Below are 27,151 nucleotides of genomic sequence, written 5' to 3' on the forward strand. Positions count from 1 at the left end.
ACCTGAGCCGAAGGCCGATGCTTAACTGATTGAGTCACCCAGGCGCCCCAATAATGAGATTCTTACATTCTCACCCAAAGAGATTACAGGGTGTGGAAGAATAGCAGCTGCACTCCCTCTTCTGTTACACAGACTCCTTGGTCTCCTGTCATCCAGAGGTCCTTCCCCCAACCATGATGTTACTTGGCTAGCCACACTTTCTGGGCTCTTCTCACCTCAGCCTCCCTGCCCAGGTAGCTGGGCAGGGAGCTCCAAGGCGGGAGCAGCCTTAGGGAGGCCCTCCTTCATCTGTAGGTAGCTTCCTGCTCTTCTGCTTTTGTTGGCACCCCACCGTCACCAGCATTTTACGGCCAGCGGCCCTGTCCTTCCTTTCCATGCCTGTGACCGGTTAGTGATACTCACATGCGTGTGGGGTCCATGTGTGTGGGGTCCCATAGCATATTTACAGATGGTCTTTTTCGGTCATGTTTTCTTCTCTCCAGGCTTCAATGTCCTTGCTTACTTTATTTATTCCTACTGGCAGGACCAGACTGGTTTTTTTCTGATGTTTTAGTTCTTGAACTTGTTGCTTAGACTCAGAATATCTAAAGAGGGCACCATGCCTTGCTTCATGGCAAGAGAGGGATTCAGGAGGGCAGAGGGAATAATATGACCCCAGACTGCTCTGATGTAGGCCATTGGACATGTAGGCTTTGTTCTGCTTTCCAAGCCTTTCTTCTTCAGTGACGCATTTCCAAGAACTGCTGGACTGAATAGTTTGGCGTATGTATGGTGGTTGTCAGCTGTGACCCTGGGTCATAACTTAAGGCCAGAGTTGTCATTCTGGCCATCTCCTGTCCTATTTCCCCTATGTTAGGCCTCCCGGTTCAGAGATTCCTTTGCTCAGTTGTCAGGGAGGGGCAGGAACACAGACGTCACCTGGGAGTCAGGTCCTTGACTTTTGTCTTCTATTGTGTGTTGTTACATGCTTCTGATGAGACCAGACTCATGGCCCAAGCCAAGGGGACATGTTGCTTTTCATTAATATAGGACAATGCAGTGGGGATCCGATTCAGCCTGGTAGTGTGCTCCTGCTCAGGTGGGGAAGCATATTCAAACAGAAATCACTCAGTACATGGCACTGAACTCTAAGTTCTGAGAGACGTTGGCAAGTCATCATGGCACTCTGGAGACTGAGATGTCTTCTGTTTGGGAGCCAGAGAAGGTTTCTTGGAGGTGGTGGCTAGTAGGTGAGTGAGGAGATTAGAGATCCCCTTAACTCCCGCAGCCCCCTGTCTCGCGGGGGCTCCAGGAGGCCTCTGCAGGCTCACAGAGGAGAGTGGCTCTAGTGTGTGCCCTAGGGGAATGGGAGGCATTGACGGTCGGTTCAGGGGGGCTTGGCCTTTATTTGGTAAATAGGAGCTCTCAGAGAGTAAAAAAAATTATTTATTTATTTATTTATTTATTTGAGAGAGAGAGAGAGAGAATGAGAAAGAGAGAGAGCATGAGTGGAAAGAGGTCAGTAGGAGAAGCAGACTCCCTGCCTAGCAGGGTGCCAGATGCGGGATTTGATCCCAGGACTCCGGGATCATGACCTGAGCTGAAGGCAGTCACTTAGCCAACTGAGCCACCCAGGTGCCCACTCTCAAAAGATTTTTGACGTGGTCAGTGGATTGCTTTATTTAGGAAGAGTAACGTGGTGATGGAGTGTGGCCTGCCTTAGAGTAGAGAAAGACCTGCGTACTGAGAATCCATGTGGAAGGCGGAGTAGTCCTGTCCTGGGAGAGTAAGGTCTGAGAGGGGATGGTGGCTGTGGGAGGGGGAGCAAGGAGGCAGAGGTGGGCTGTCAGGGGCTCCACCTGGCAGCTGAGTGGGTGTGTCTGCTTTGGTAAGGAAGGGATTTGGGGGCAGGGTGGGGGGTATCGGATTGCTATCATGCAGTGACTGGGAACTCTGATTCTTTGCTCTTAATCGGGGTTTGAGGTTTAGTTTTCTCTTGTTATAAAGAATGTTTGAGATTGGTTTCTAAAACAAATTGAAATAAAACTTGGGTATGGCTTCTGGTTTTATTTGCAGAGTAGCATCTTTAATATATGTTTGTTTCGATGTGCTTGCTTAAGGATTTAGTACAAACTGAAATTGAAGAGTTAGGATTTACACATTTCTGAGACACTGTTATAATTCAGAAGCTCCCAAAGGTGACTCTGCTTTTGGTTTTCAAATTTACTGAATCGGTGGATGAACCCATATGAGTTTTACTACAAGCAGCTCAGATTGTAGATAGGATATGCTCTCTATCACATGGAACAAGCTTGGTTTGCAGCTCGGTTCTGTCTTTCCTCACTTCTTGGCAGACAGGCCATCATTGGCAGTATTTCAGAGGAGAGAGGGTTCCTGTGGGCGAGACTGGGGGCCAGGAATCTCTCTTCTCCCTTCCTTACATCTTGAGAAACCCTCTCGAACACGGGCTCTGCCACTAGTGGTGGTAGCCCTTGACCATTCTTGCTGGGTTGAAGTTCGCCTGGTGGCCTTCAGTTTTGGTTGGGCCCAGAGGTGATCAGGGATGGGGGCACATTCTGAGGAGCACGAGGTTCCTTACTGGTTGCAAGCTCTGAACCACAGGCCTGGGAGCACCCGTGCATCAGAAAGGATGGTGTCCCTGCCCGCCAGAGCGAGGGGCTCTGGTCTTCCATGTGTGCTCATTGCCCTCCTGGCGCCACAGACTCCAGGCCATTGTTGATGTTGGGTTGTCCAGAAGTGTGCACTTCAGCGAAGAAGGCAAACCTTTCAGATGTTTTCTCCTCTCCTTGAATGTTAAGATTTAATATAAGAGCGTTAGAATGAATTTGGGCCATCTACCGCTGGATTTCAGTATTATGTCGTATTTCATTGTACATCAAGTTAAATTCTTTCCTTTCTGTTTTTTTGTTCAAGTGGGTGACCTATGTCTGGTTTATTCAGTGATTGCCTGTATGTATGTGCTTCTTTCTCAACAAGCAGTTTCTTAGCTTAGCTTGCTAAATTTAGTTGCTAAAATTCCACTTTGCCCCCAGGTTGAAATTTTAGTTGCCTTTTCGTTTTCTGCCGGGCTGGCGTAGTGAATCTTCTCAGTCCTGGTGCTCTGTTGCAGGCCCTGATGGACTCCAGTCTGCCGAGGCTGCAGTTAGAGCTGTATAAGGAAATCAAAAAGGTAGGCTTTGATGTTCTCTTACTGAGCCAATGGTGCTGCTTCCTTGGATTGAGCAGCATGTGTGAAATCTTGTCTTATTTACTAAGTGGGAATGTTAGACGGAAATGCTTCTGGTAAAGTACACTTCACCGCTTTATTTTCCTTCACAAGGTTCCTCTTCACTGTTTATGAGATGGGAGGGGAATTAAGTTTTCCGTCTTTGTAATTGACGCCCCGAGACTGTGACGCTTCTGTAACTGCGGCAGTTACAGTTTACGTGGCTTTGTGTCTAAACATAGAAATAAGCAATCACGTAAATGCTCTTGTTCCTATGAAGTTCTTTCGGAGTAGCGTCCGTGACTCTTAAGCGTGACTCACCACTCTCATCCCTCTCAGAACGGTGCTCCCCGGAGCCTTCGCGCTGCCCTGTGGAGGTTTGCTGAGCTGGCACACCTGGTCCGGCCTCAGAAGTGCAGGTAAGTTGTGCGCTCTGGAATATTCTTACTGTCTGCTGAGGGGGGCGGTCCAACGCCTGTGGCTTCCTTCCCTCTTGGCTTCGGCGTCACTGGCTCAGAGGACTTCCCCAAGTTCTAATATCCTCCGCCTCTGCCCTCCAAGTGGCAAACCATGTTTCTTAGCTTGTCTTCCTTTCGTAGCACTTCTCACTCTCAGAAATACTCAGGGACACTGTGCTTGTTTATTTTCTGCCGGCCCCCCTCCCCAAGAGACAGAGGTGTGCGCCCCAGGACAGCAGGGGTCTCCCCTGTCTGTCCTCTGCTACAGCCCAGCCCTGAGAGTCGTTTTGGCACGTGCTGTTTGCTGACAAGATGTTGTCACATGGTCGATGGTTGAGAACCAGTCTCCCCATTGCTTATAGAATGATATGCCTGTGTCTCTCACATGAGTTAAAACTATGACCGTTAAACTGTGAATAAGATCTGACTGGTGGGAACAGTCTGTCCTCAATGGACTAAGAATCAGAAGACCCCAGTTTTCATCTGTGCCTTCCTTCTCCTTAAGTGATAAAACTCACATCCATAAAGCCTTGGCTGTGTCCCCAAGGAACCGGTGGAGGGCCGAAACTCTCACTGTTAATAAGGACCAGCGATTTATCCCACTGAGTTTGAGTTTAGTAAGAATCTTAAGTGGCTGCTGTGAGATGCATCACCAGGAAAATTTCTTTTTATAGAACTTTTTTCTTTTATTTTGCTTCTTTTGAAAATTTCATTCTACTTCCGAAGCAGCACATCCCAAGTTCTCCACATAGCAGCCAGAGTAACCTTAAAAAAATGTGATTGGCTCATGTCATTCCCTTACTTAAACTTTTTACTCATTTCCCAGAGGTGTTCAGATAAATTCCAGACTCCTTACCCAGGCAGGTCTTGCCTCCAGTGGCCACCGTCATCTCAGACACTCTCAGTTGACTCTTTGGCCTGATTTTGCTTCTTCAAAAAGTCAGGCAAGTTTCTCTTGTTCGTCATGCCTGGTTTATTTTTTTTCTGGCAAATGGTCATCTCCTTAAGCCAGCCTAGTTTTCCTGCTATAGTCCCAGGTGGAGACCTGCTTGTCTCTGCCACGCAAAGGCTCCTGTCACGTTAGTCCCGTGTTTGTTGAGGGGACTCATGTGGTTTCAGCCTTCTGCCCGGTGACTCATTCTCCCGCATTGTGCACCGTCTGTGCCTCCTCTCTGGAGGGCCAGGTCTTACCTCTAAGACCTTATTTAGTCTGAACACTTAGAAGTATCTCCTTGCTCCCTGTTCAAGAAAACTTTTTCATTTCTTTTTTTTTAAATTGATTTTTTTTTTTAAAGATTTTATTTATTTATTTGACAGACAGATCACAAGTAGGCAGAGAGGCAGGCAGAGAGAGAGAGAGGAGGAAGCATGCTCCCTGCTGAGCAGAGAGCCCGATGCGGGGCTCGATCCCAGGACCCTGAGACCATGACCTGAGCCGAAAGCAGAGGCTTTAAAACCACTGAGCCACCCAGGCGCCCCTAAATTGGTATTTTCTTATCTATTATTTTCTAATTTAAAATATGAGTATTTTACTGTTAAAATTTACTACAGACAATTTTTAAAACAAGCTTTTGAGAGTCCTCTGTGATCACAGGAGAAGTGAAGGATGAGTGTCTCCCATCAGTTGAACTTAGTCTGCGTTTAGCCCTCCTGTTCTTTTTGCCAAGGTTTGTCTACTTTCTGTTAAGGACTGTTTTGCATATAAAAACTGGCTGTTCTCTACAGGTACTAAATAATTGCTTATATTTCTCACCAAAGTAGACCTGGAAGAATAACTCCTGTTCCTTTCACATATGCAGGCCTTACTTGGTAAACCTTTTGCCTTGCCTGACTCGAATAAGCAAGAGACCTGAGGAATCTGTTCAGGAGACCTTGGCTGCAGCTGTACCCAAAATTATGGCTTCTTTTGGCAATTTTGCAAATGACAATGAAATTAAGGTATGATTATTACCTCAAGTCACAAACATGAATGAGTCTGGTATGCAGTTCGGGCTTTCGGACAGGCAGTCATTTGAGAGTGCTTCTTGAGTTATGCTATGCTTCATGATTTAGACGAAAATCTTTTCAATTATTTTGAAGCACACAAAAAGCTTTCTACTTCCGCTTTCTTATCATTTGGTGAGGAGTCGAATAGGGAGAGTGTATACAGATGCAAATTCAAGAGGCAATTTTCCAGAACAGATTGATTTTTGGGTATATTAGACTGACTCTTTAATCTAGCTTGGGAGAGGTGCAGGCAGGAGAAGCCCACTGATGATGGCTTTGTAGCCGGTGGGGACCACTTGCCTTTTTGTTTGTTCTGTGCCTCAACAGGCAGAACAAGCAACCTCCCTACCCACATTCGTATTTTGTTTTTAATGTCCAGAAAATTGTGACCCTGCCACTTAGTTTGGAGATTATAGATTCTTGACTTCCTCCTTTTTTGTGGGTCAGTCCTTTGTTAGTGTTTACCTGCACATTTCTAGATAGCATGCTGTATAGCATGTATATTATAAGTCTGTACTGCTATTTAAAAAAAAATTTTTTTTTATACTATGAAAGATAAATTTAGCCCTAACCCGGTTCTTATCTTCTTAATGTAGTTCTATCCATATTCAGTGTGACATTATCATGCCCAAGTAATAGTCACAACAAGTTATGTTCTGTTCTTGGATTCTATTTCTTGAACTATTTAGTTTTTTGGGAGTAAACAATTGCCTCTTTTTTATTTTGCTTGTTATTCTTTGGTCATTTATGTCTTCTCATACCTTCCAACAGCTTTGTAAAATGTGTCTCAGTGCAGTTCTCCACATGACAGATAATGTATTGGGTCCTTTTTCTCTACTGGAGTCTTCTGTCTTAGAATTCTCCAGCTGTTTGCCCCAGTCTGATTCAGATGCTCTCTAGGTCTGAGGACTTTTCTTTGCTGTCCTCCCAAGAATTGTTTTTGGTGCTCTCCTGTTTGATGCCTAATTTCTAGATGCCATGTCTTTACCTTTCTAGACATACTCCCTTGTTGTGATGGAATTTGTGTTACGTTTTATTTCTATTTTCCTTTTCTTTTTTTCTGTATTTTCTAGATGTCTGTCTTAAACCCTTCTGTTGAGTTTTTGTTCCTGCTGTTATACTTTTAATTTCTAAGAGGTGCTTCTTGTGTTTAGAATGTTTGTTTTCTGGCATCCTCCTCTTGCTTCGTGAATACACTCCTTATTTTCTAAGGATATCGATCACAGTTTTCTTAAGAACTTTCTTTGACTTCTGAATTGTCTGCTTCTTCTGTCTTCCTCTGTTCTCTCTGTTCTGGTCTTTCACTTTTATGTTGGAAGTTGTCCCTTTAGATTTGAGTGAGACTTTAAAAAGCTTATTGGAAGCGTGTGTGTGGCAAGGTCTGTCCCATGGTGGGCTTCCTGAGGTAATAGATGGTGAGCCTGCTTTTCCACTGCATCTCTCTAAGTGTCAGCCTCAGTAAGCCTTTTCCTTTTGAGGTGGTCAGTATCTCTAGAGGAAGGTTGCTCATTCTCCTGCTTGGAGGGGTAAACCTGGCTTTGTTTGTCCTGGAATTCTGGGATAGGCAGGGCCAGCGGTCTCCCTGGTCAGAATGCACATTTTTTCTTCATTTCTCTGTTTTCTGTCTGTGTCCCATGTCTGACCTTGGCTATGCTGACATCTCTGGAGATTATCCCCCATTCTTTTTGGGAGGTGGGACATGAAGACCACTTTCTGGGCCACCCTGGGAGAGGAGACCCAGGGCTGCGTGGCCGGCAGTGCGCACCAGGGCAGACCGGCTGCTTGCCCATGTCTCTGGGGCCTCCCGAGCTTGAGCGGTTCTTGCAGTTCTGTGGCTTGAGTGAGCTGGCCTTTTGTTAGCGGCCTTCAGACTCCCCGCCCCAGCTCACCGGAAAGTATACTTGTGAACGTCTTCCCCATGGGCCACAAGGTGGGCACTCAGCACTTGCCTCCTTTCCAGCTTGCAGAATTTGTGGATGCCTCCTGTCTGCTCTTGTCCCTGTCCTCTTTTTGTCCTTGTAAGTCGATGTTTCTAAGAGCTGTGCATGATTTTCAGGGAGCGTCTGGGCGGCAGAGTTTCGTTCACATGCCCAGCGCAACCCTTTTGTTCCAAAGTCTCCTCCCCTCTGGTGTGTTTTCATTCTCAGGAGGGCCTGTCAGGGACTTAGATGCCTCCTGAGGCTTGTTTCACTCACGTGTGGCACACACGCAGGCAGCACGGAAATTGCCGCTGTGGCCCTTGGCAAACCATCCCAAAGTGGAGTAGCATGTTTCCAGCCCCAGGAGTCCTTCATGCCAGCCCCCGTTGCTGCACTCCCCTCCTCCCTGGCAGGGGCTGCTGACTGGGCTTCTGAAGCCACAGGGGCTGTTTTTAAATTCAACATATGCAGAGCCGTGCAGTGTGCATTCTTTTTGTCTGGTTTTATTTGTTTGTTGCCACACATTAAGTTGGCGAGTGTCTTCCCTGCCACCAGTGGGTAATTCATGCAGTGTTCATACATGTGGGGTGCCCTGCTGTGTGAACACACCACGGTTTACCACGTACTGTAGCTGAGTGACTGGCTGCTGCCGTGCCTGTCCTTGTGCATGTCATCTGGAGCATGTATACAGCCTGCGGTGGCGGATCCTGGAACGGGGTGCTGCTGGGTTGTAGGAACGTGTGTCACCTGCTGTAGACGCTGCCAGAAAGCTGTCATGTGCCTGCCCCCCTTGCGCCAGTGTCCTTTGTGTGTGGAAACCCCGTGGCTCTGCCTCCTCCCGGACCTAGCTGCTGCAGGGCCCGTCACGTAAGCCATTCTGATGGCTGTGCCCTAGTGTTGTGTTTCGATTTTAATTTCCGTTTCCACCGCCTGCAGTACTCTTGACTCTAAAGCTGAGTGATTTTGCATCTTTCCCCTTGGGAAGTACTCTTAGAAATCTGTCCTATGTATTTATTGGAAAGTAGAGCTGTCCGCCCTACAGTCTAGTGTGCTTTCTTCCCATTCCAAGAAGCGCCCATGGGTGGTCCGGGGGCCTGCCAGCTGCCTTCTCCAGGATGTTCTCAGCATGATGGGATTTGGACCTGTGATGCCCCTTCAAACTCTGAGATTCGATTTTATTATTCCAAACTGTTGAACTTTACTGTGGGCTCATTCTTAAGAATAATGCTCAGCTTTCACTGTGCTTGTAAGTGTGGACTGACGTGGAATGATTTATATTAGTTCATTGATGTATGTGTGTATGTTTTCACTCAGATGAGTTACTTGAAGCTACTAGTATCTTTTCTCAGAGTTAAGGGTTTGTCTGAGATAAGTTGACTGGGTTCTCCTGGTGGTATTTGCAGGAGGCACTGGAGGCCACAAAGCACGGGGGCCATCCAGGGGCTGAGGGTCTGGTCCTCTGCCTCTCTGGTTCCAGAGATCTAGTCTGTAACTTGACCAAGAATGGACAAGCCTCTGAGAACCAGCTAACGCTAACCCCACCGTTAAGAATGAGCTTCTTTATAAGTCAGGTGCCAATCTGTTAATGTGCTGCTTGTTTGCCTGGGGTCACACCTCATTCGTGGGACCCTAATGGCGTCCCCAGCCCAGATAGCTTTGCTCAGTGCTTGCCCATAGTAATGGGGACCAAATCATTGCTCAGTGTGGGGTTGAGAGTGAAGGAAGTGGGTGTTCTTATGGCAGCTAGTTCCCAAACTCAGGAAGCTTAATGGTCACGCCTTTTCTTTTCTTCCTCCTTTATTTTTCTTTAAGATTTATTTATGAGAGAGAGAGAGCGCGCGCGCACACATGATGCTTAGGGGAGTTGGCCAGAGCAGAAGGAGAGAGAGAAGCAGATTCCCCTCTGAGCAGGGAGCCCAGCGTAGGGGCTCATTCCTCTGACCAGAAGATCATGACCTGAGTTGAAACCAAGAGTGGGCGCTCAACCCACTGAACCACCCAGGCGCCCCACACCTTTCCATTCTTTGGAAATTTTTAACACTTAGATGGCCATCATTGGAATTGTAGCGTGGTCTCCTTTGGGTTATCCTGGAGGTTCTGTGACAAGGTCTTTTTCTCTCCTTAGGAACATACTTGTGGGTGCTGTGCTGCTGTGGTTTAGCTCACCCACACGCTTTCCAGACCACAGAACATCTCTTAGTGGCATTAACTGCACGTCCGCAAGCTGTCTCTCAGGCTGGGATGTGGCTGTAGCTGACTATTACACTCTTCTCCTTGACTTCATTATTTGGGTGGTTTTGTTTTTGTTTTTTTTTGTTTTTACTGTCTTGCGTGTGTCGTTGACTGACCCTGTACCCAAATGCCTTTCCACCCTTTTCTAGAAGCTTAGGCTTTCACTCTTGGGTAGAGGACATAGATACTGAGCAAGTTTGTACTTAAAGTAAGGAAGTAAATAGACCACTTCTGCAAACTGCTCTGGTATATCCCGAATTTGGGTTGCTTTTATTTAGCTGTAGCAAAGTCCAGTGGTTCATAACCTTCACTCTGTAAGAATTTGGACTAATTTTGTGAAATAACGTGATAACCTTCATAGGAGTTTTGTCTTTTTTATCTACTTGGGTTTTTGCTGCCCTAGGTTCTACTAAAGGCTTTCATAGCGAATCTGAAGTCAAGCTCCCCGACCATTCGGCGAACGGCGGCTGGCTCAGCAGTGAGCATCTGCCAGCACTCGAGGAGGACCCAGTACTTTTACAGCTGGCTATTGAATGTGCTCTTGGGTAAGAGCTAGTTGTAGGAGTGATTTTCCCCATGGTGTGCTGGAGTTGCTAGCATATACCTGAGACACATTTTTTAAATTCTTTAAAATCGGGCAATCCCTTAGCTACCAGCCCGGGCCCTTTGGCTCTGGCCAACTAGTGAGTGGGAATGATGTTGAGGCAGCCATGTTCCCATGGTGGGTGTTGTGACAACGAGGACAAGGAGCCTTCTCTCTGCAGAAGCGCAGGCAGCCCCATGCCCAAGGACAGCTGGCAGGGCAGTGGGTGTGAGGCCGTGGGCACCCCACCCGCCTTCCTCAGTGGCACACTCCGTGGCTGTTTTTGTGGGCTCTGAGTGTGAGTCCTTGCGGCTAGACGCGGAGCCTGGGGTCCTGGCAGGTTCTGTGCTGACGGCTTCTCCCGTATTTGGAGTCATTCATGGTGATCAGCACTAGCAAGGGTGGGGTGGGTATTTGATAGGAAAGAACTGTCTGACTTACAAATGCAGCCAAACTCATGCTGACAGGCCTTGCTCAGCTCAGGTTATCACGGTTACCCTTTATAGCCTTTCCTGGATTTTGGCCCAAGGATGAGGTTCCTGTTCCCTTTCCCACAGCAGTGTCTGTGCTGTCTTTATCCCTCACTACCAACGTTGTAACACGGTTCTGCGGTGGGTCTCTTGTTTTAAACAGATTAAGCCCTGAACCCCCAGCAGATGGTGATGTTGAGAGATCTCATTGGTCCCTTACAGGCTTGCTGGTCCCCGTTGAGAGTGAACACTCCACCCTCCTGATTCTTGGGGTGCTGCTCACACTCAGGTACCTGGTGCCCTTGCTGCAGCCTCAGGTCAAAGACACGAGCCTGAAAGGCAGCTTTGGGGTGACGCGGAAGGAACTGGAAGTCTCACCCTCAACAGAGCAGCTCATCCAGGTAGGAGCCGTGTGCTTTACTCTGGTGCCTGTATGTAAATGAGGGATACTGGAAGAATTGAAACATTTGGAAGAGAAATGGCAGCACTGAGGTTTAAGAGCTTGGTCTTTGCAGCTGGGCCACCTGGTTCAGATCCTGGGTCACGACCCCTACCTGTGTGACCTCTGGATGGCAGTGACTTCAGAGTACAGTGAGGGTAATCTCTTGTGAGGTTACAGAGAATATTACATGCGCCCCTTAGGCTCCTGCCTGCCACAGAGAATGCTCTTACCCTGTTTGCAAAGCCAGGACTCATGAGATCAGTTCTGGGTATTTATTGAGCACCTGCTATGTGCTGGGCACACATTGGTGAGCATTTTGGCTGTGGTCTCTGGCCCGGGAACCTGTCATCTGCTGTGCTAGTCTATACACCAGGGAGTTAGGGAAGCGGTCCGTTGGAGTGTAGGGTCAGTATGTTAAAGTTTCTCTTCCCAATACAGAGAAACCCCGTGTGCATTCTCATCCAATGGGGTCTGCATCTGACTGCAGTGATGGACTTCATTTCTTTGCAGCTTGCTCATCCAGGTTATTTTCTTAACCTTGAAATAAGACAGCTACATTTTAAGCCTTTGGATTTTGTGAACTTGGCTTTAGATGTTAGGATTTTTAGCATATTTAAAGTACTGGGTGCTACTGAAGGCCTACTTTTTCTATGCATTCATGGTCTCATGGCATATACAGGAAGGAGTTGAGACCCACAATCTGGGGTCCTGAGTGGGATGCCTTGGCTTTGTTTTCCATATTGACGACATTGTAGTTCATAGGTATTTTGGTCAAGTAGACTTAGGAGTTGTATCCTTTGCCTAAATTTTGTAGGGTATAAGATTATAAGTGGCTTAAAATAATTCTTGCCTAGAAATCATGAATTGAAGATGATTCAGTGATTTAAACATTCAGTCAGGCAGTATTTACAAAGTGCTTAGACTCCTTCCTGGTGCATGGTGAGGCCCTGGAAGTGCAGGTGGATGAGGGGTAACCGAGCGGGCGTGGGCTCTAAGAATCTGTGGGGTTGACCGACCTGCTCCAGCAGCTGCCCTTCAGCTGTCCCACAGAATACAAGCAATGACATTCTCTTGAGTTATGGTACTTAGTGATACTGTCCTCACAACAAACATTACTGGTTGTTTTAGTGAGTAAAACAGGTATTCGAGTGGTAATAATGCATTTAAAAAAGAGATTATTTTATCCTCATCTTGTTTGTTTTACTTTTTATTATGGAGATTTCCAGACACAACAGTAGACAGAAAAGCATTGTAAACAGCCTTCAGTAATTATCACCTGTGTTAATAATTGTCAACTCAGGGCCAGTTATGGTTCACTTATAATCCCACATCCTTCTCTGTTTTTATATTTTTTTGAAGTAAATCCCAGTCGTCATATTAATTCATCTCTAAGTATTCTGGTATGTATCCCTATAGGTGAGAACTCATCTTTGTTTTTAAAACTTTTTTAAAAAAAATTTTATTTATTTATTTGACAGAGAGAAAGATCACAAGTAGGCAGAGAGGCAGCAGAGAGAGAGGAGGAAGCAGGCTCCCTGCTGAGCAGAGAGCATGATGGCGATGTCGGGGCTTGATCCCAGGACCCTGAGATCATGACCTGAGCCAAAGGCAGAGGTTTTAACCCACTGAACCACCCAGGCGCCCCCCTCCTCCTTTTTCTAAAAAAAAATTTTATTTATTTATTCATAAGAGACAAAGAGGCAGAGGCAGATAGAGAAGCAGGCCAGGACCCTAGGGATCATGACTTGAGCCAAAGGTAGATGCTTCACCAACTGAGCCACTCAGGTGTCCCCCATTGTCACATCTAAAAAAAAAAGAAGGAACATTTCCCGAACATCAAATACCCACTTACCTTCTGTCAGGTGTTTATGCTCCTCTTTTGGAATCAGTATGCAAATAAGATAAGAGTTCATTTGTTGGAGAAGCAGGTTATCCTGTGGAATTCCTGGCAGTTGGATGTATTGCTTGCCACCCAATTTTGTAAGCTAATTTTTTTTTTAAGATTTTATTTATTTGACAGAGAGAGACAGCAAGAGAGGGAACACAAGCAGGGTAAGCGGGAGAGGGAGAAGCAGGCTTCCCACAGAGGAAGGAGCCCGATGCTGGGCTTGATCCCAGGACCCTGGGATCATGACCTGAGCAGAAGGCAGACGCCTAATGACTGAGCCACTCAGGTACTCCAATTAACATGTTTCTTTGTCTGTATTTCCTATAAATTGGTAACACGCTAGAGTCTTGTTGGAGTTAGTGGACATTTTATTATTTTTTTTTATTTTTAAAGATTTATTTATTTATTTGGCAGAGAGAGAGACAGCAAGAGAGGGAACACAAGCAGGGGGAGTGAGAGAGGGAAAAGCAGGCTTTTCGCCGAGTAGAGAGCCCAATGCAGGGCTCGATTCCAGGACCCTGGGATCATGACCTGAGCCGAAGGGAGAAGCTTAATGACTGAGCCACCCAGGCGCACCTAGTTTACATTTTATAATGTACATGATATCTGAGTTCTGAAGTAGTTATGTAATATTTTTTAAAAAGATTTTATTTCAGCTAGAGAGCAAGTGATAGAGCATGGGGTTTGTGAGGGGCAGAGAGAGAGGGAGAAACAGACTTCCTGCTGAGCAGGGAGCCTGACGAGGGGCTTGATCCCAGGACCCCAGGATCGTGACCCTAGCTGAAGGCACATGCCTAACCGAGGCACCCAGGAGCCACATAATATTTTAAAATAAATACATGAGTATTGGGATTACATACTCAGAATTTTCTTGTGATGTTTTTTAAAAAAGCCTGAGAAGCAAGCAAACAATCACTAAGTGGTGTGGTAAGGTGGTGGGTTGGTGGGCTGTATGGGCATATTTCAGGCCCAGAGTGGGGAGCCCCTGTCTGGCCAAGGTCAGGGAGGCATACGGAAGAAGCATGGTGATGAGCCAGTGCTGATGGGTGAGCAGGATCGGACCAGATACAGGGAGTTGGGAGAGGTTTTGTAGACAGACTGCAGCCTTTTCGCAGTCTGAGGAGTGACCACGCGTGCGCAGATGGGCACTGGTGCGGGTCCTGGGAAGGGCCCAGGGCTTCTCATGGATGAGCAGGGGTGCTGGTGAACGTCAGAGTAGGATGCAGCAGCCCTTTCTGCCGTGGGCCAACTAATGAGCTGCAGCAGTAGAGGCGGAAGACAACACACGGAGGTGGCGGTGCTCCCAGAGAGCTTGGCACACATGGGGGTTGGGACAGGTTTGGCTTGGGGACGGTGACTGTGGACCTGAGGCTCTTGTGATAGCGGCTCCCCTTGGAAGGACACGGCAGCGACGATGAAAAGTCGCTGCCTCCGAGACTTTGACTTATTTTTTTATACCCTTCTAGACTGTTTTTTTTTAAACATGTGTGTTACTTTTATAATAGTAAAGGTAGGGCTGCCCAACTTACCAAATAAACCTACAGAGTACCAGTTCAGTTTGAGTTGCAGAGAAATCAGGAATAATTTGGTGGTGCAGGTATGCCTGAAATGGCACAGGACATAGTTAGGATGCAAAATTATTTATCTGAAATTCATATCTAACTGGGTGTTAGTATTTTATTGGACAATGCTAATGAAATGGAAAAAGAGGGGCACCTGGGTGGCTCAGTCTCATTCTGAAGAGTGTGCCACTCTTGATCTCAGAGTCATAAGTTCAAGCTCCACACTGGGAGTAGAGATTACTAAAAAAAAAAAACTAAGATAAGGGGCGCCTCAGTGGCTCAGTCAGTTAAGCATCTGCCTTCAGCTCAGGTTATGAACCTGGAGTCCTGGGATCAAGCGTTGTGTCAGGCTTCCTGCTCAGTGGGGAGTCTGCTTCTCCCTCTCCCTCTGTCCCTCCTGCCCATGCTCTCTTTCTCAAATAAGTAAATAAAATCTTAAAATAAAATAAAAATTAAAAATATACAAAGAAAAAGTACATTCAGCGTGTTCTCACATAAGGTAAGACGATATTAAAAAGCACTGGTAAACTTTGACGTGATGCCTCTAATACGTTGGGAAACGTTTGCCGTGGTCCTCAGCACAGGATTCCCTGCAGGCTGTGTAGACCAGCTGTCCTTGCCTTGGACGTGAGCTCTGCTCCATTTCTGCGTCGGCAGTTAGGCAGACAGTCTCGCTAGTATGCCACTGCCCTCATGGGCTGCTCTCCTGATTTGTAAGGGCTTTCTCTTACAGTGGTTGTCATAGGACTTAGAAACCGTCACGGAAGCCGTGATCATAGAGGTAGAACATGAAGACATTTCTAGGGGCAGAAACGGAGGCACACATTTTGCCAGCATCAGACTCAAAACACAAAGCTGTGAACCCTCGGACACATTTTAAAAACCACGATGATCCCTCTTGTACCTCTGTTTCCAGGTCTATGAACTGACCTTGCACTACACTCAGCACCAAGACCACAACGCAGTGACAGGCGCGCTGGAGCTCCTGCAGCAGCTGTTGCGGACGCCCCCGCCTGAGCTCCTGCGGGCCCTGAGCGCTCCAGGCGGTGGGCCACTCTCCACTGTGCGCCACCAGCCTGGCTGCCGGAGCCGCAGCGGCAGCATAGTGGAGATCCTGGGTATGTTCAGCCCTGAGGCCCTGTGCGGGGCCGCTTCCTTGGGGAGTTTGGGGCTGGCGCTGTGCCGGGTGGGGCCAGCCCTGCTCCTTGGAAACCCAGTCTGGAGACGAGGATGACAGCGTGGCCAGGTCAGAAGACAGCGCGAGGCCTGCCTCTGAAGCTGGCTTCTCCGCCCTGGCCTGGCTGCCTCTCCATGGCACCTTGGCCATCGTGGAACGGAAGCTTCAGGGAAAGTATTTATAGGACTTTTGTGCCGCTGGGCCAGAGGTGGGGACCTTCATGTCCCTGTGGGGATTTTCAAATTCCCTTCTGCCCTCAAGGCCCCTTTTTTGCTGTCCTCACTGACTCTAGGGCACTCCCTCCTGTACACCGCCACTGCTCGTCTTTATGCTTTTGGGGGTCGGGCCCTCATCCCTCCATGGGTGCTGCGCTTTGGCCTGACCACTTGTTTTCCTCCTGCCCCTTGAGAGCTGGAGGAGTTGGGATCCCAGAGCAGGGCCTTGAGAACTAGCTTTGGCACAGAGGAGGCTTCTGGGGCCTCAGTGGACTCTGGGCCTCCCCCAGGCTGGTTGAGCACTGCACACGTGCCATGTGGTCTTTCCTCAGCGGCACCGACAACCTGGAGTGTTTGACTGGAGGCCTCGTTGCCGTCTCCTCTGAATGTAAATGTTTGCCTGAGCCAGGAGCACACAGTGAGGGTGTGCCTGTCCATGTCCTGGGACCTCCAGAGGCCTCTGCTCTGTGGAATGCGTGCCCTACAAATGCGAATGACTAATGATCGTTGCTAATGAAAATTTATATCTGATTGATAGTTGACCAAGCAATCTGAGAGTTCTGATGTTTTTAATTTGACTTATTAAATGCACGTTCTTTGCGCTGCTTTGACATTTTAGGTCGCATTTTTGGAATTGTGTATTGGGGTGCTGGTGGGATTTTCATGTGTCAGGATTCATGTGTTGAGGTTTTGCCGGTGGATATACGTTCACACACTAGTTTTAAAGCTGAATCACGGTTTTTGAAGATTTTCAAATGCCATCTGTATTTTAGCAGCTTGTTATCTTTCATCTGTCATTTTCTGTGATTTACAGCTGGAGGGGGTTCTTCATGCAGCCCTGTCCTTTCAAGGAAACAAAAAGGTGATTATTTCAGAAATCAGAGTCTTGTGTTGAGTCCCGTTGCTTTTTCTGTATTTCTGTAACGCCGTCGACTGTGTCCGTACCTCTTCTCCACAGAGTGATGTATGTATAAATGTAACTGGGCCGGAATAGTTCTGTAGGGTGGCTTTTGAAAATTGCTTGTGTATCAAAATGGCTTTGTCATAAATTTCTAATGCTTTTGGTCAGGGGTCAGCAAACTTTTTGTGTAAAGGGCCTGTTTTAGCCTTGTGGGCCTTCCTGCCTCTGCTCTGTTTGGCTCTGTCTTGTGGCAGAAGGCAGCCACGGGCGATGCTTAGCTCATGGCTGTGGCTTCCGTGCTGTGAAACTGGAGTTACAGAAATAGGCCTGCTCTAGTTCTCCTGCTTCTGTCTTAGAGACTGTGTTATGTTTTATAAAGGTAACTTGCCTTTCCTGTGAATTCTGTGTAGCATTAGTCAGGAATGATGTTTGGTTAATTATTTGGGTAATTTGGGCTGATGGCAGTTTTTCAGCTGTATTTAACGTTGTACATCCCAGAACATTCTGATAACAGGGTTTTTTTTTTTTTTTAAGTGTTTCTGATCTCTAATCGGAGAGATTTGGTACACATGAACACTTGACCCCACCAGTTATTTTCTTTTCCAGTCTGGATATCCAGAGGAAAGAATTGCTGCCATTTTCTCTTTTGAAATCTTAAAAGATGAATCTTTTAAAGAATTTATTGAGGTATAATCGATACAAACATATGAATATTTCTTTGTGTCACAAGTTGAGAGTTTGTGAGCCTAATGCCTAGTGTTACTTGCAGTATTGAACGGGACTTTAACAGGACTAATATTCTAGCCCTGACTGGGTTAAGTAAACATTTCCTAGAACTAGAATCCATTGTGTTTGGGCCGTCATAGTGCAGTATACTTAATCAAATGTGAGAAATTGGTGAAACACTAAGGTTGTTTGAAGGCCAATGGCTTCTAGGCAAAGTCAGTCTCTCTGTTCCAGAAGCAGGAGGGGACCATGGCAGGAAGGTGACAAGGTGCCTTATTGCTTAGCCACCTTCCTGGGTGGTCCACCGTTAAGATGAGCTTTTCCTTCTGGGTAGGAAGGTGGTATGTCCCCACTATCTTTTTTGTGTTTTTAGTGTTTTTGTTTTGTTTTCCTTTCTCATTGCGAGCTACAGTTTTTAAGCCTTCTTTGTTACAGTTGCAAAAATCCTTTTTCTTCCCCAGGTGAGATCTGCAAATCTGTGAGAGAGAACAGGAGAATTGACATTGGATGTGGGATGAGGGCAGGGGCTCTGTGGCAGCCTGGTGGGGCACTTCTGGCAGCAGCCAGGACCTTGTACCCCTTGAGGAGGGCTCCTTGGGACAGGGGGGCAAACCCTGATTTTCAGGATAGAGACTGTTCTCATTAACCCCCACACGCAGGGTGGATTTTTCTTGCTTTCTCAGGGTCAGTCACTTGTTCTGTAAAGAACAACCCTGTTACTTAGATAAGCCAAATTGCTGTTCATTTTATATAGATTTTGGGTTTCCTCTGCTTTTTCTTTGCCTTTTTTCCCCCTTTAGTGTCACACCAGTATAGATTTCTGGAAATTGTCACATCTATGACCTAATCCTCGGAAACTAGTGAAGTTAGGCATTGGAAATTGCCGATAATTATTTCTAGAGGGTCATTTAGTGACCTTTATGTGTAGTGTAACCATGGTGATTTAACTAGTCCAATTAACTCATGTTAAGACTTTTCTTTTCCTTTTTTCTTATCAGTAGAAGACAAATTGATATAATTTGGAAACCAAGAACTGTAAAATATGTTTTTACAGCTTTGCAAAAGATGAACTATTATTCTATCCTCCTAGATCATATGGCCTCAGGTTCTGATTACACCATAAAGTCTGGCAGCTTAAAGGAGAAGAGAGTAGAAGTGATTTTTGGGGTGACATTCTGTGTATGAACGCTTTCTGTTTTTAAGTGTTTATTTTGACTCCTCTTGGCTGCTGGCACGCAGTGTGCTATTTGTTTCAGGAGCTCAGTGGTTATGTGTACGCTCTGATTGCCATTGGAGATGCGACGTGAGTGTCCTAAGGGCTAACAGAATTGGTTCTAGCCATAGCTTACGGTCTTTGAGATCAAATAGTAATATAAATTACCCAACAGTAATACAGATCTAAGTCAGTAAATTCTTATTAATTATTAAAATACTTGGTGTTACAGTTTGAGAGTCATTGCTTTTAACTTTGTGCTGTATAGGTTTATTGATTTTAGTAATATCTAAATATAATATCTTGGCATTCTCTGTGTTTAGCACATTAGAGGTACAAAAGTACATTATACCATATGAAGAGCGAATTAAACATGTTTATGATTTTCCGCTTAGAGTGTGCATCTATTTGATTTTTGAAGTCTTTCCCGTAGCAAGGTTAAGGACTCTTGCTACATCATTTCCTAGGGAAAGTGCTCTTTGGAGAAGCAGCAGCCTTGGAGGATGACTCTGAGTCCAGATCGGAGGGCAGCAGCCCCGCCTTCACAGGTAGGTCTCAGGGAGGGATAGTGGTACCACCCCTCCTGTCTTTCTCTTGGCCCCTTCCCTGCCCCTTCCCTGTCCCTCCCCTGCCCCTCTCCTGCCCCTCATGAAGGGCTGTGCTCCTGGGAATAGTGGTAAAGCCAGCTTGCTCAAATGGTGGCTAGTTCATACTATTTTTAGGACATTTACTTTGAAATGTATGTGTGTGTGTTTTCTTGGATCAAATGTTTGCTGTTTTCCTTAGGTTCTTTGAAAATTAGGTTTACTCCCTGAGCATAACTCTTATGTAGTAGGGGATGGTAGGTAAGTGTCTCATGAATTATATGGGTTGTAAGAGGAAAATGGGATTAAAATTTGTCTGTGGACCGCTTAACTTGAGAGAAATTTACATTTGTTTACAGATTCTTTATTCACATTATGAGAGAAGTATTGATTAATATGCTAATAATTGGATTAAATGAGTGGTATAATCCTATCCAAAAGAATACTTTTAGACAACCGAAAATAGGACGAAAGTATTTGGGAAAGAAAATCTGAATAATTCCAGTGGTGATTATTTATTTACTCACTCATTTTTTATAAAACAGAAATCTTTTTTTTTTTTTTTTAATTACAAAAGTAAAAGAAAATCCAAATTCTAGCTCTCTGCCACATTATATAGCTTGAGGGCTCACTGACCCAGTGGTCTTTAGGGAGCACTGCTAACACCTGGGTGTAGATCTTTCTTTATCGATTTTTACATAGTGTGTGACTTTTTTAATGAGAATTTAAAAACAGAGCTAGGAAAACATGTTGCACATTTGCGCTCCAGGAGGGGAGGACTGGCTGCTTCTAAGACGGCTTCAAGCAGTCTTGAACAGGGTCTGGGAAGAAGGCAAACCCATGTCAAAGAGATGGTGACTTCCCACTGTTTCTGAGTGTGACCTGCTGAGTGAGAGCACCCACATGCTTATGCCCAACCAGCCTGCCTGTGGGGCGCGGTCTGGCTGCACTGCTCCAAGCTGAGGCTGAGCAGTTGCTCAGACACTTGAAGTGGTATTGTTCCTAAGCATACGTCAGTTTTTACAGTGAAATATCATTTGAGAATTTTCATAGCATTTAGGAAACACCTACTGATAATCCTTATTTTATGACTATGACATGGTAATAGAGTGAAGGGTAAGTCAAGAATACAGTAAAAAGCAATTTTAGTAATGTTTGAAGAATGCACTCATCTTGCTTTCGAAATTTACTAGTTCACATTTTCACTCTATTTCACGATTTTTTGCAGTTAAAACATTTGGTGACAGTGAATTTTGGGGTATTTTATAAGCATTTGATTCCCTGTTGAACGTTTCCCTGGCCCTTTGAGGAATGTGTGTTTCTTTGTCTTCAGCCTCAGTCAAAGGTGAGATTGGCGGTGAGCTGGCTGCGTCTTCTGGAGTCTCCACTCCTGGCTCTGCCAGTTCAGCTGCGGACTCAGTGGGCCATGACATCATCACCGAGCAGCCCCGGTCACAGCATACGCTGCAGCCAGACTCGGTGGATCTGACCAGCTGTGACCTGGCGAGCACAGCCACCGACGGGGACGAGGAGGATATCCTGAGCCACAGCTCCAGCCAGATCAGTGCCGTCCCGTCTGACCCAGCCATGGACCTGAATGATGGCACCCAGGCCTCCTCCCCAGTCAGCGACAGCTCCCAGACCACCACTGAGGGGCCTGATTCAGCTGTGACCCCTTCGGACAGTTCTGAAATTGTAAGTGGGTGAAGGGCTCGCACCAGCAGGCCCAGACCTAGACCCTCCTGCTCATTTCCCTCTTCCTGTCTGACTCACTAAGGAAAGAGCAGAGATTACCAGCTCAGGTCATTAATGGGGAATTCAACCCCATCTAAGACCCTCCCTGAAGACAATGGCTAAGTGTCATTTGTGTTGAACATGGAGGTCAGATTAGGTTAGTTGATGATACGAATTTTGCTAAAATTGAATGCATTTTAAATTCATTAAGAACTTGCTGAGTACAGATTAAATCATTACTTAAAATATCTGTAAGGACCCTATTAACAGATCTGTGGTCTTTTTTTTTTTTTTTTGAAAGATTTTCTTCTTTTTCCAGAGTTTATTTATTTATTTGAGAGAGAATGAGAGTGAGAGAGAGAACATGAGAGGGAGAGGGTCAGAGGGAGAAGCAGACTCCCTGTGGAGCTAGGAGCCCAATGTGGGATTTGATCCTGGAATTCCAGGATCATGACCTGAGCGGAAGGCAGTTGCTTAAGCCACCCAGGTACCCCAGATCTGTGGTCTTAATACATTGTAATTAAAAACATTAACACTGTGTATCTAACTTTTTTTGGGGGGGGGTGCTTTTCAAAACCTTCTGCAACATATCCCCTCTTATAGAGCATGGAGTTAAGTATATTACTGGTTTCTGAGCTAGCAGAGAGGGAGCACCTTAAGGATGGTCTGAACACCAAGTTTGGTAATAGTGATACAGAATTTAACACTCCTTTTTTAAAAAAACAATTTGTACTGTTAAGTGTTCTGTTATTATTGAATAGGTTTTATTAAGAACATTTTTGGTTTGGTTTTGGGGGTTTTTTTACGTGGATGAATGCAGAAGCATAGAATGACAAAATCATGAGATAAATCACTGGCACGTCCCTATTGAGCAGTTGTCAGGTTGTCACGTGGATTCAGTTTCTGATGGCCACGTGGATTTGCAGTTCCTCTGGTAGAGCTGTGAGCTCACAGCTGGGGTTTTTAACTAGAAGACCTGGGGAAGCGTAGGACATACAGTTGGAACATTATGCGGGAAAAATGAGAAGGTTAGGGAAAGTGCTGGCCATTAAGTGTGTGGGGGAGATTCTGCTGTGTGTTTATTGCACCAGCTTCCATGGGCTTTCTTGCCTCTTTACGATGGATGGTTTCTGGTGGGTTTGTTAGAAGTAGGAATGAAAGGCCATGGGAAATTCTGAAAACTTTCCACCTCTTGAAATTACCCCGCTGTTCACTGGGTAACAGTGCTGGGAACGGGACCTCTGCAGGTCTCTCTGGCCTGTAGAAAATGAACATCTTCCCTTCATAATTCCCACATTGGTGGAGTTCTTCCCTGGTTTATGGGATGCTTCCCTGTCTGTTATGTAGTCATTAATTATTTGCTGAACAAGTATACTGAGTGCCTGTTAAGTTCCATGGAGTGTTCACAAGCTGGGGACGAAAGTAGAGGGCACAACATAAAACTCTTTGCTCAGGGGCGCCTGGGTGGCTCAGTGGGTTAAAGCCTCTGCCTTCGGCTCAGGTCATGATCCCAGCGTCCTGGGATCGAGCCCCACATCGGGCTCTCTGCTCAGCAGGGAGCCTGCTTCCTCCTCTCTCTCTGCCTGCCTCTCTGCTTACTTGTAATCTCTGTCTGTCAAATAAATAAATAAAATCTTAAAAAAAAAAAAAAAAGTGTTTAAAAAAAAAAAAAAAAACAAAAACTCCTTGCTCACACGAAGCTAATGTTCTAGAGGGGTCAAGAGACCCCTTCCATTACGGGCCGGACAGCAAAGAGCTTTGGCTTTCTAAGCCATATAGCCTCTATCACATGTTCCTCTCTGCTGCTGTCCGGTGAAAGTAGGCATTGACTATATGTAAATGAACTAGCATGCCCATAAAACTTTATTTACAAAAACAGGTGGTGGGCCAGGTTTGGTCATTAGGCAATGGCTTAACTACCCCTATTCTAGGCAGAGTGTGTGCATGCATGTGGGGGCAGATACTAATTGAGTAATCAATAAGTAAACAAATATATAGTTAGGTGGTGATGAGTGCCATAGAGGAAAAGAAACAAGTGAAGGTATAGAGAATTTCCTCATGAGACAGCCCAGCGCGGTGGCCAAGGGGCTGCTGCCAAGAGCCACCCGGATGAGAATTTTGGCTCGGCTGTTTCTTAGCCGTGTAGCCTGGACCATGTGTGAACCTTCTTGCCTCCGTTTTCTTATCTGCAAATGGAGGCTAACAGTACTTGCACTGTAAGACTTATGATGATGCATATAAAGTGGTTTTTGATTCTGCCTGGGGTGTAATAAAATATTCAAGAAGTATTGTTTTTATTATGGTGAAATTTCTCATTTTAATACATTTTTTTTAACTGAGGTAAGGTTTTTTTGGTAAACTAGTTGGGACAGTGGAGGTAAATCATTTCTTTCTTGGTTGACTTTGAACGTGTGGTATAGCTAGGGACTCGGAATGACTTTTTAAAAATAATGCAGAGTTTATTTCAGTTCCTGCTAATGTATTGAGGTTCTGTCACTCAGTTTTTCAGGTAAATTACATGAGATTTCAAGTGAATGTGTAAAGTTTCACAATATGGATCATAATTCAAGTTTACAGCCAGGTGTATGATACAGTGTCTAAAACTTAGTTGATTTAGTTCTGGCAATTTAGAAGCTAACCTAGTGTAGTGTTAGGTATTTGTCTAAAAGAAGGTATTTCTCTAAAGATTTTTCTCATTGTTGACTTATTGTAAAACTTGCTTGTGAAGGTAAAGATTTTTGTTCAGGTTTTTTTTTTTTGTTAATATCACAAAGAGAAATTTTCAGGTTGGAATTTCTTTGGCATTTTTATAGTCATAAAGCTTTTTGTAATGTAGTAGCAATGTGTGATCAAGGAAGCTTGATCATGGACACGCACACCTCTCTGCACATTTCAGGAAATGACCTTTGTGTGAGTATGAGAGATGTGGTCCGTCTGATTTTTGCCTTTGCCTTTGCCTTTCCATGTCGGAGAGCCTGTCCCTTGGTGATGTACCTTCAGAGCCCTCACCAGCCCCTCTCGTACTGTGCAGGTGTTAGACGGTGCTGACAGCCAGTATTCGGGGATGCAGATCGGACAGCCACCGGACGAGGATGAGGAAGCCACGGGTGTCCTTCCAGATGAAGATGCAGATGCTTTCCGAAGCTCTTCAGTTGGTAGGTGGACCTCAGCAGTGCACTGTGGAAATACTTTCTTCAACCCTGACATCGCAGGGTTAGATGTCAAGATTTTTAGTTGTCAAGATTTCCAAGAAGAAATCTTGGAGTATTTTTGTTTTCTGAGTTGTAAATAGCAAATAAGGAAGGTCAGTTGAGGAATTACTGACCTTGTTCTTGATCTAAATCCTGTACTTTCATGTGGACTTTGCATAAATATGAATATTGGGTTTTTTTATTGGAAACTTGTCGCTCAATCTCAGTTTCTCTGATTATGAAGCTCTTCAGCAAGCACATTTACTGAGAAGCATGGGCCACAGCAGACAGGCCTCTGACAGCAGCATCGATAAATTTGTCTCCAAAGATGAAGCTGCTGAACCAGGAGATCAAGAAAACAAGGTGAGATGTTTAGACAGAAGACCACTTGGCATTCTGAGCTTCTGTGAGTGTTTAGGATTACTCTGGCTCCTGTCCGTGTGCCTTACTTCTAGCTTTCCCATCTCTGAGCTTCTGCCCACCTATTTCCCCTTAAGTAGTGACCACTTCCTAGGTGTGCTCCTCTTTTCTGCCTCTACAGATACTACCCAGATCCTTGAGAACTGGCTCAAGTTCTGCCTCCCGAGAGTCCTTCCCAGACAGATTTGTCTTATACTGATTGCTACCTCGCCTGATTTCTTGGGCCGATCATTTGATGGTCATGCTTTGTCTTGCAGCATGTCTTGTTTTTGTTTGTGGAAAAATACATTTGTTTGTTTACATAAAATACATATAAAGTTCGCCAGAGTGACCGGTGCAAAGTGCGCTCCCTGGTGGCGTAAGTGCTGTCACCACCCTCCATCTCCAGAACTCTTTTCCCTCTCCCCAGACTGAAACTCTGTCCCCATTCGCCACTAACTCCCCATTCCTTCCTCTCCCCAGCCTTTGGCTCCCACCATCTCCTTTGTGTCTCCCTGGACTGTAGGACGTGCCTACAGGTGGAACCATGTGGTATTTGTTCTTTTGTGACTAGCTTACGTCAACTGGGTATAATGTCCTCAGACTTCATCTGCATTGTAGGATGTGTCAGGATTCCCTTCCTCTCTGACACTGAGGCATATTCCACTGTGCAGACTCCATTTTGTTCTGTTCATCCGTTGATGGATCCTTGGGTTTACTTGTCTTCTGGTTGATGTGAATGACGCTGCTGTGAACTTGGAGGTGCAGGCTTCTCTTTAGGACCCTGCTCTAGGTTCTTTGGGATAGACACCCAGAAGTGGAATTTCAGAGTCCTCTGGTAGTTCTAGTTTTAGGTTTTTTTTGAGGACCCTCCACACATTGTCCACAGTGGCCACACCAGTTTGTGCTCCCACCAGCCACGCGCAGGGTTCTGGTTTTTGTGGGTCCTCACCTAAGCTTGTCATTTTCTGGCTTTTTTTGAGAGCAGCCATCCTACTGGGAGTGAGGTTCTATGTCACTGTGGCTTTGACTTACGTTTCCCTAATGATGAGTGATGTGGGACATCTTTTCATATGCTTCCTGGCCATTGTATTTTGTCTTTGGAGAAATGTCTGTTCAAGCCCTTAGTTGTTTTTAATCAGGTTTGGGTTTTGTTGTTGTTGTTGACTTTATCCGCTGAATTGCTTGTAAAATATCCCTGAATTGCTTACCTTTTTACCTGTAAGTGGCTTATCTTCCCAGTTAATTTTAAATTCCTTGAGGGCAGGGAACAGTTTCGAACTTAGTCCATCTGTAGATGCCCAGTCATCCTGCAGCCTCCGTGCTTCCTTCCAGGTCCTGCTCCAGCCAGGTCTGCCCCCTCTCAGCTCTGGGCATTCGCAGGGCTCTTGCCTCTGCCTGAGTAGCTGCCCTTTGTCCTCTAGATGGTGGCTCATGCTGTTCTTGCCTGAGCAACCTCTCCTGAGTGCCGGCTCCCAGCTGCCTTCTCTCCAGCATGTCCTCACTGCACCTTGAGCTCATCGCTGCCACCGCCCATGTGACCCTGTGGCTCAGCTGCCTCTGACCGCTCTGATTGGGCTCCACCATGGTCTGTGAGGACAAAGATGGGCATCTCTGTGTGCCCAGCACCTGGCATAATTGGTGCTCTGGACCTGTTTGTTGAACACACTAGTGAGTGAATGTGCTGGTTCCTTGATCCTAAGACCAACAAGTGTTGCTTTCTGTGTTGTAGCCTTGCCGGATCAAAGGTGACATAGGGCAGTCTACCGATGACGATTCTGTTCCTCTTGTCCATTGTGTCCGCCTTCTGTCTGCTTCATTTTTGCTGACTGGGGAGAAAAATGGTAAGTATAGAAAGGCAGGTACAGACCTGAAGGAAATACTGACGTCTCAAGGTCACCTCGTGGCTGATTTATGCCTCATTGCTGTAGCAGAGGGAGGGAGTAGAGTCTGGGCCCAACGGTGGCTTTCACTGACTGATGGGAGAAGGGGGGGATGCTGGGGGAGCAGGGTTACTGGGTCTAGTTTTGTTTCTGTGGAAACTAAATGTTGGTTGCTTGGAAGGTGATCTCAGTGGTTTCCTTGCAGTGTTGGTTCCGGATAGGGACGTGAGGGTCAGTGTGAAGGCGCTGGCGCTCAGCTGTGTGGGAGCTGCTGTGGCCCTTCATCCCGAGTCCTTCTTCAGCAAACTTTATAAAGTGCCTCTTGACACCATGGAGCACCCTGGTATGTTACAAGTTCATGGCTTGTCCCTCACATTTAGTCG

General features: G+C 46.0%; 1 protein-coding gene across 5 annotated transcripts in view; it reads left to right on the plus strand.

Moving 5' to 3' along the window:
• Positions 1 to 27,151, plus strand: part of HTT (huntingtin) — a 137,883-nt gene that overhangs the window by 25,594 nt on the left and 85,138 nt on the right. For 3 of the 5 annotated variants that reach the window (XR_004283340.1, XM_032333674.1, XM_032333675.1), the window contains exons 4-16: positions 3,110 to 3,169; positions 3,545 to 3,624; positions 5,463 to 5,601; positions 10,204 to 10,345; positions 11,076 to 11,254; positions 15,662 to 15,863; positions 16,952 to 16,999; positions 19,445 to 19,525; positions 20,895 to 21,256; positions 24,327 to 24,450; positions 24,731 to 24,849; positions 26,618 to 26,729; positions 26,974 to 27,111. Coding sequence is in view for 4 of the 5 variants with exons in the window: in XM_032333674.1 (XP_032189565.1) it covers positions 3,110 to 3,169; positions 3,545 to 3,624; positions 5,463 to 5,601; positions 10,204 to 10,345; positions 11,076 to 11,254; positions 15,662 to 15,863; positions 16,952 to 16,999; positions 19,445 to 19,525; positions 20,895 to 21,256; positions 24,327 to 24,450; positions 24,731 to 24,849; positions 26,618 to 26,729; positions 26,974 to 27,111 (1,786 nt within the window). In the remaining variant the exon portion in view is untranslated. Of the gene's footprint in view, positions 1 to 3,090; positions 3,170 to 3,544; positions 3,625 to 5,462; positions 5,602 to 10,203; positions 10,346 to 11,075; positions 11,255 to 15,661; positions 15,864 to 16,951; positions 17,000 to 19,444; positions 19,526 to 20,894; positions 21,257 to 24,326; positions 24,451 to 24,730; positions 24,850 to 26,617; positions 26,730 to 26,973; positions 27,112 to 27,151 lie in introns of all 5 variants that reach the window. The other 2 variants (XM_032333677.1, XM_032333676.1) reach the window with 2 other exon arrangements.

The sequence above is a fragment of the Mustela erminea genome, chromosome 2 (genome assembly GCF_009829155.1).
Source record: "Mustela erminea isolate mMusErm1 chromosome 2, mMusErm1.Pri, whole genome shotgun sequence".
In the NCBI taxonomy this organism is placed as follows: domain Eukaryota; kingdom Metazoa; phylum Chordata; class Mammalia; order Carnivora; family Mustelidae; genus Mustela; species Mustela erminea.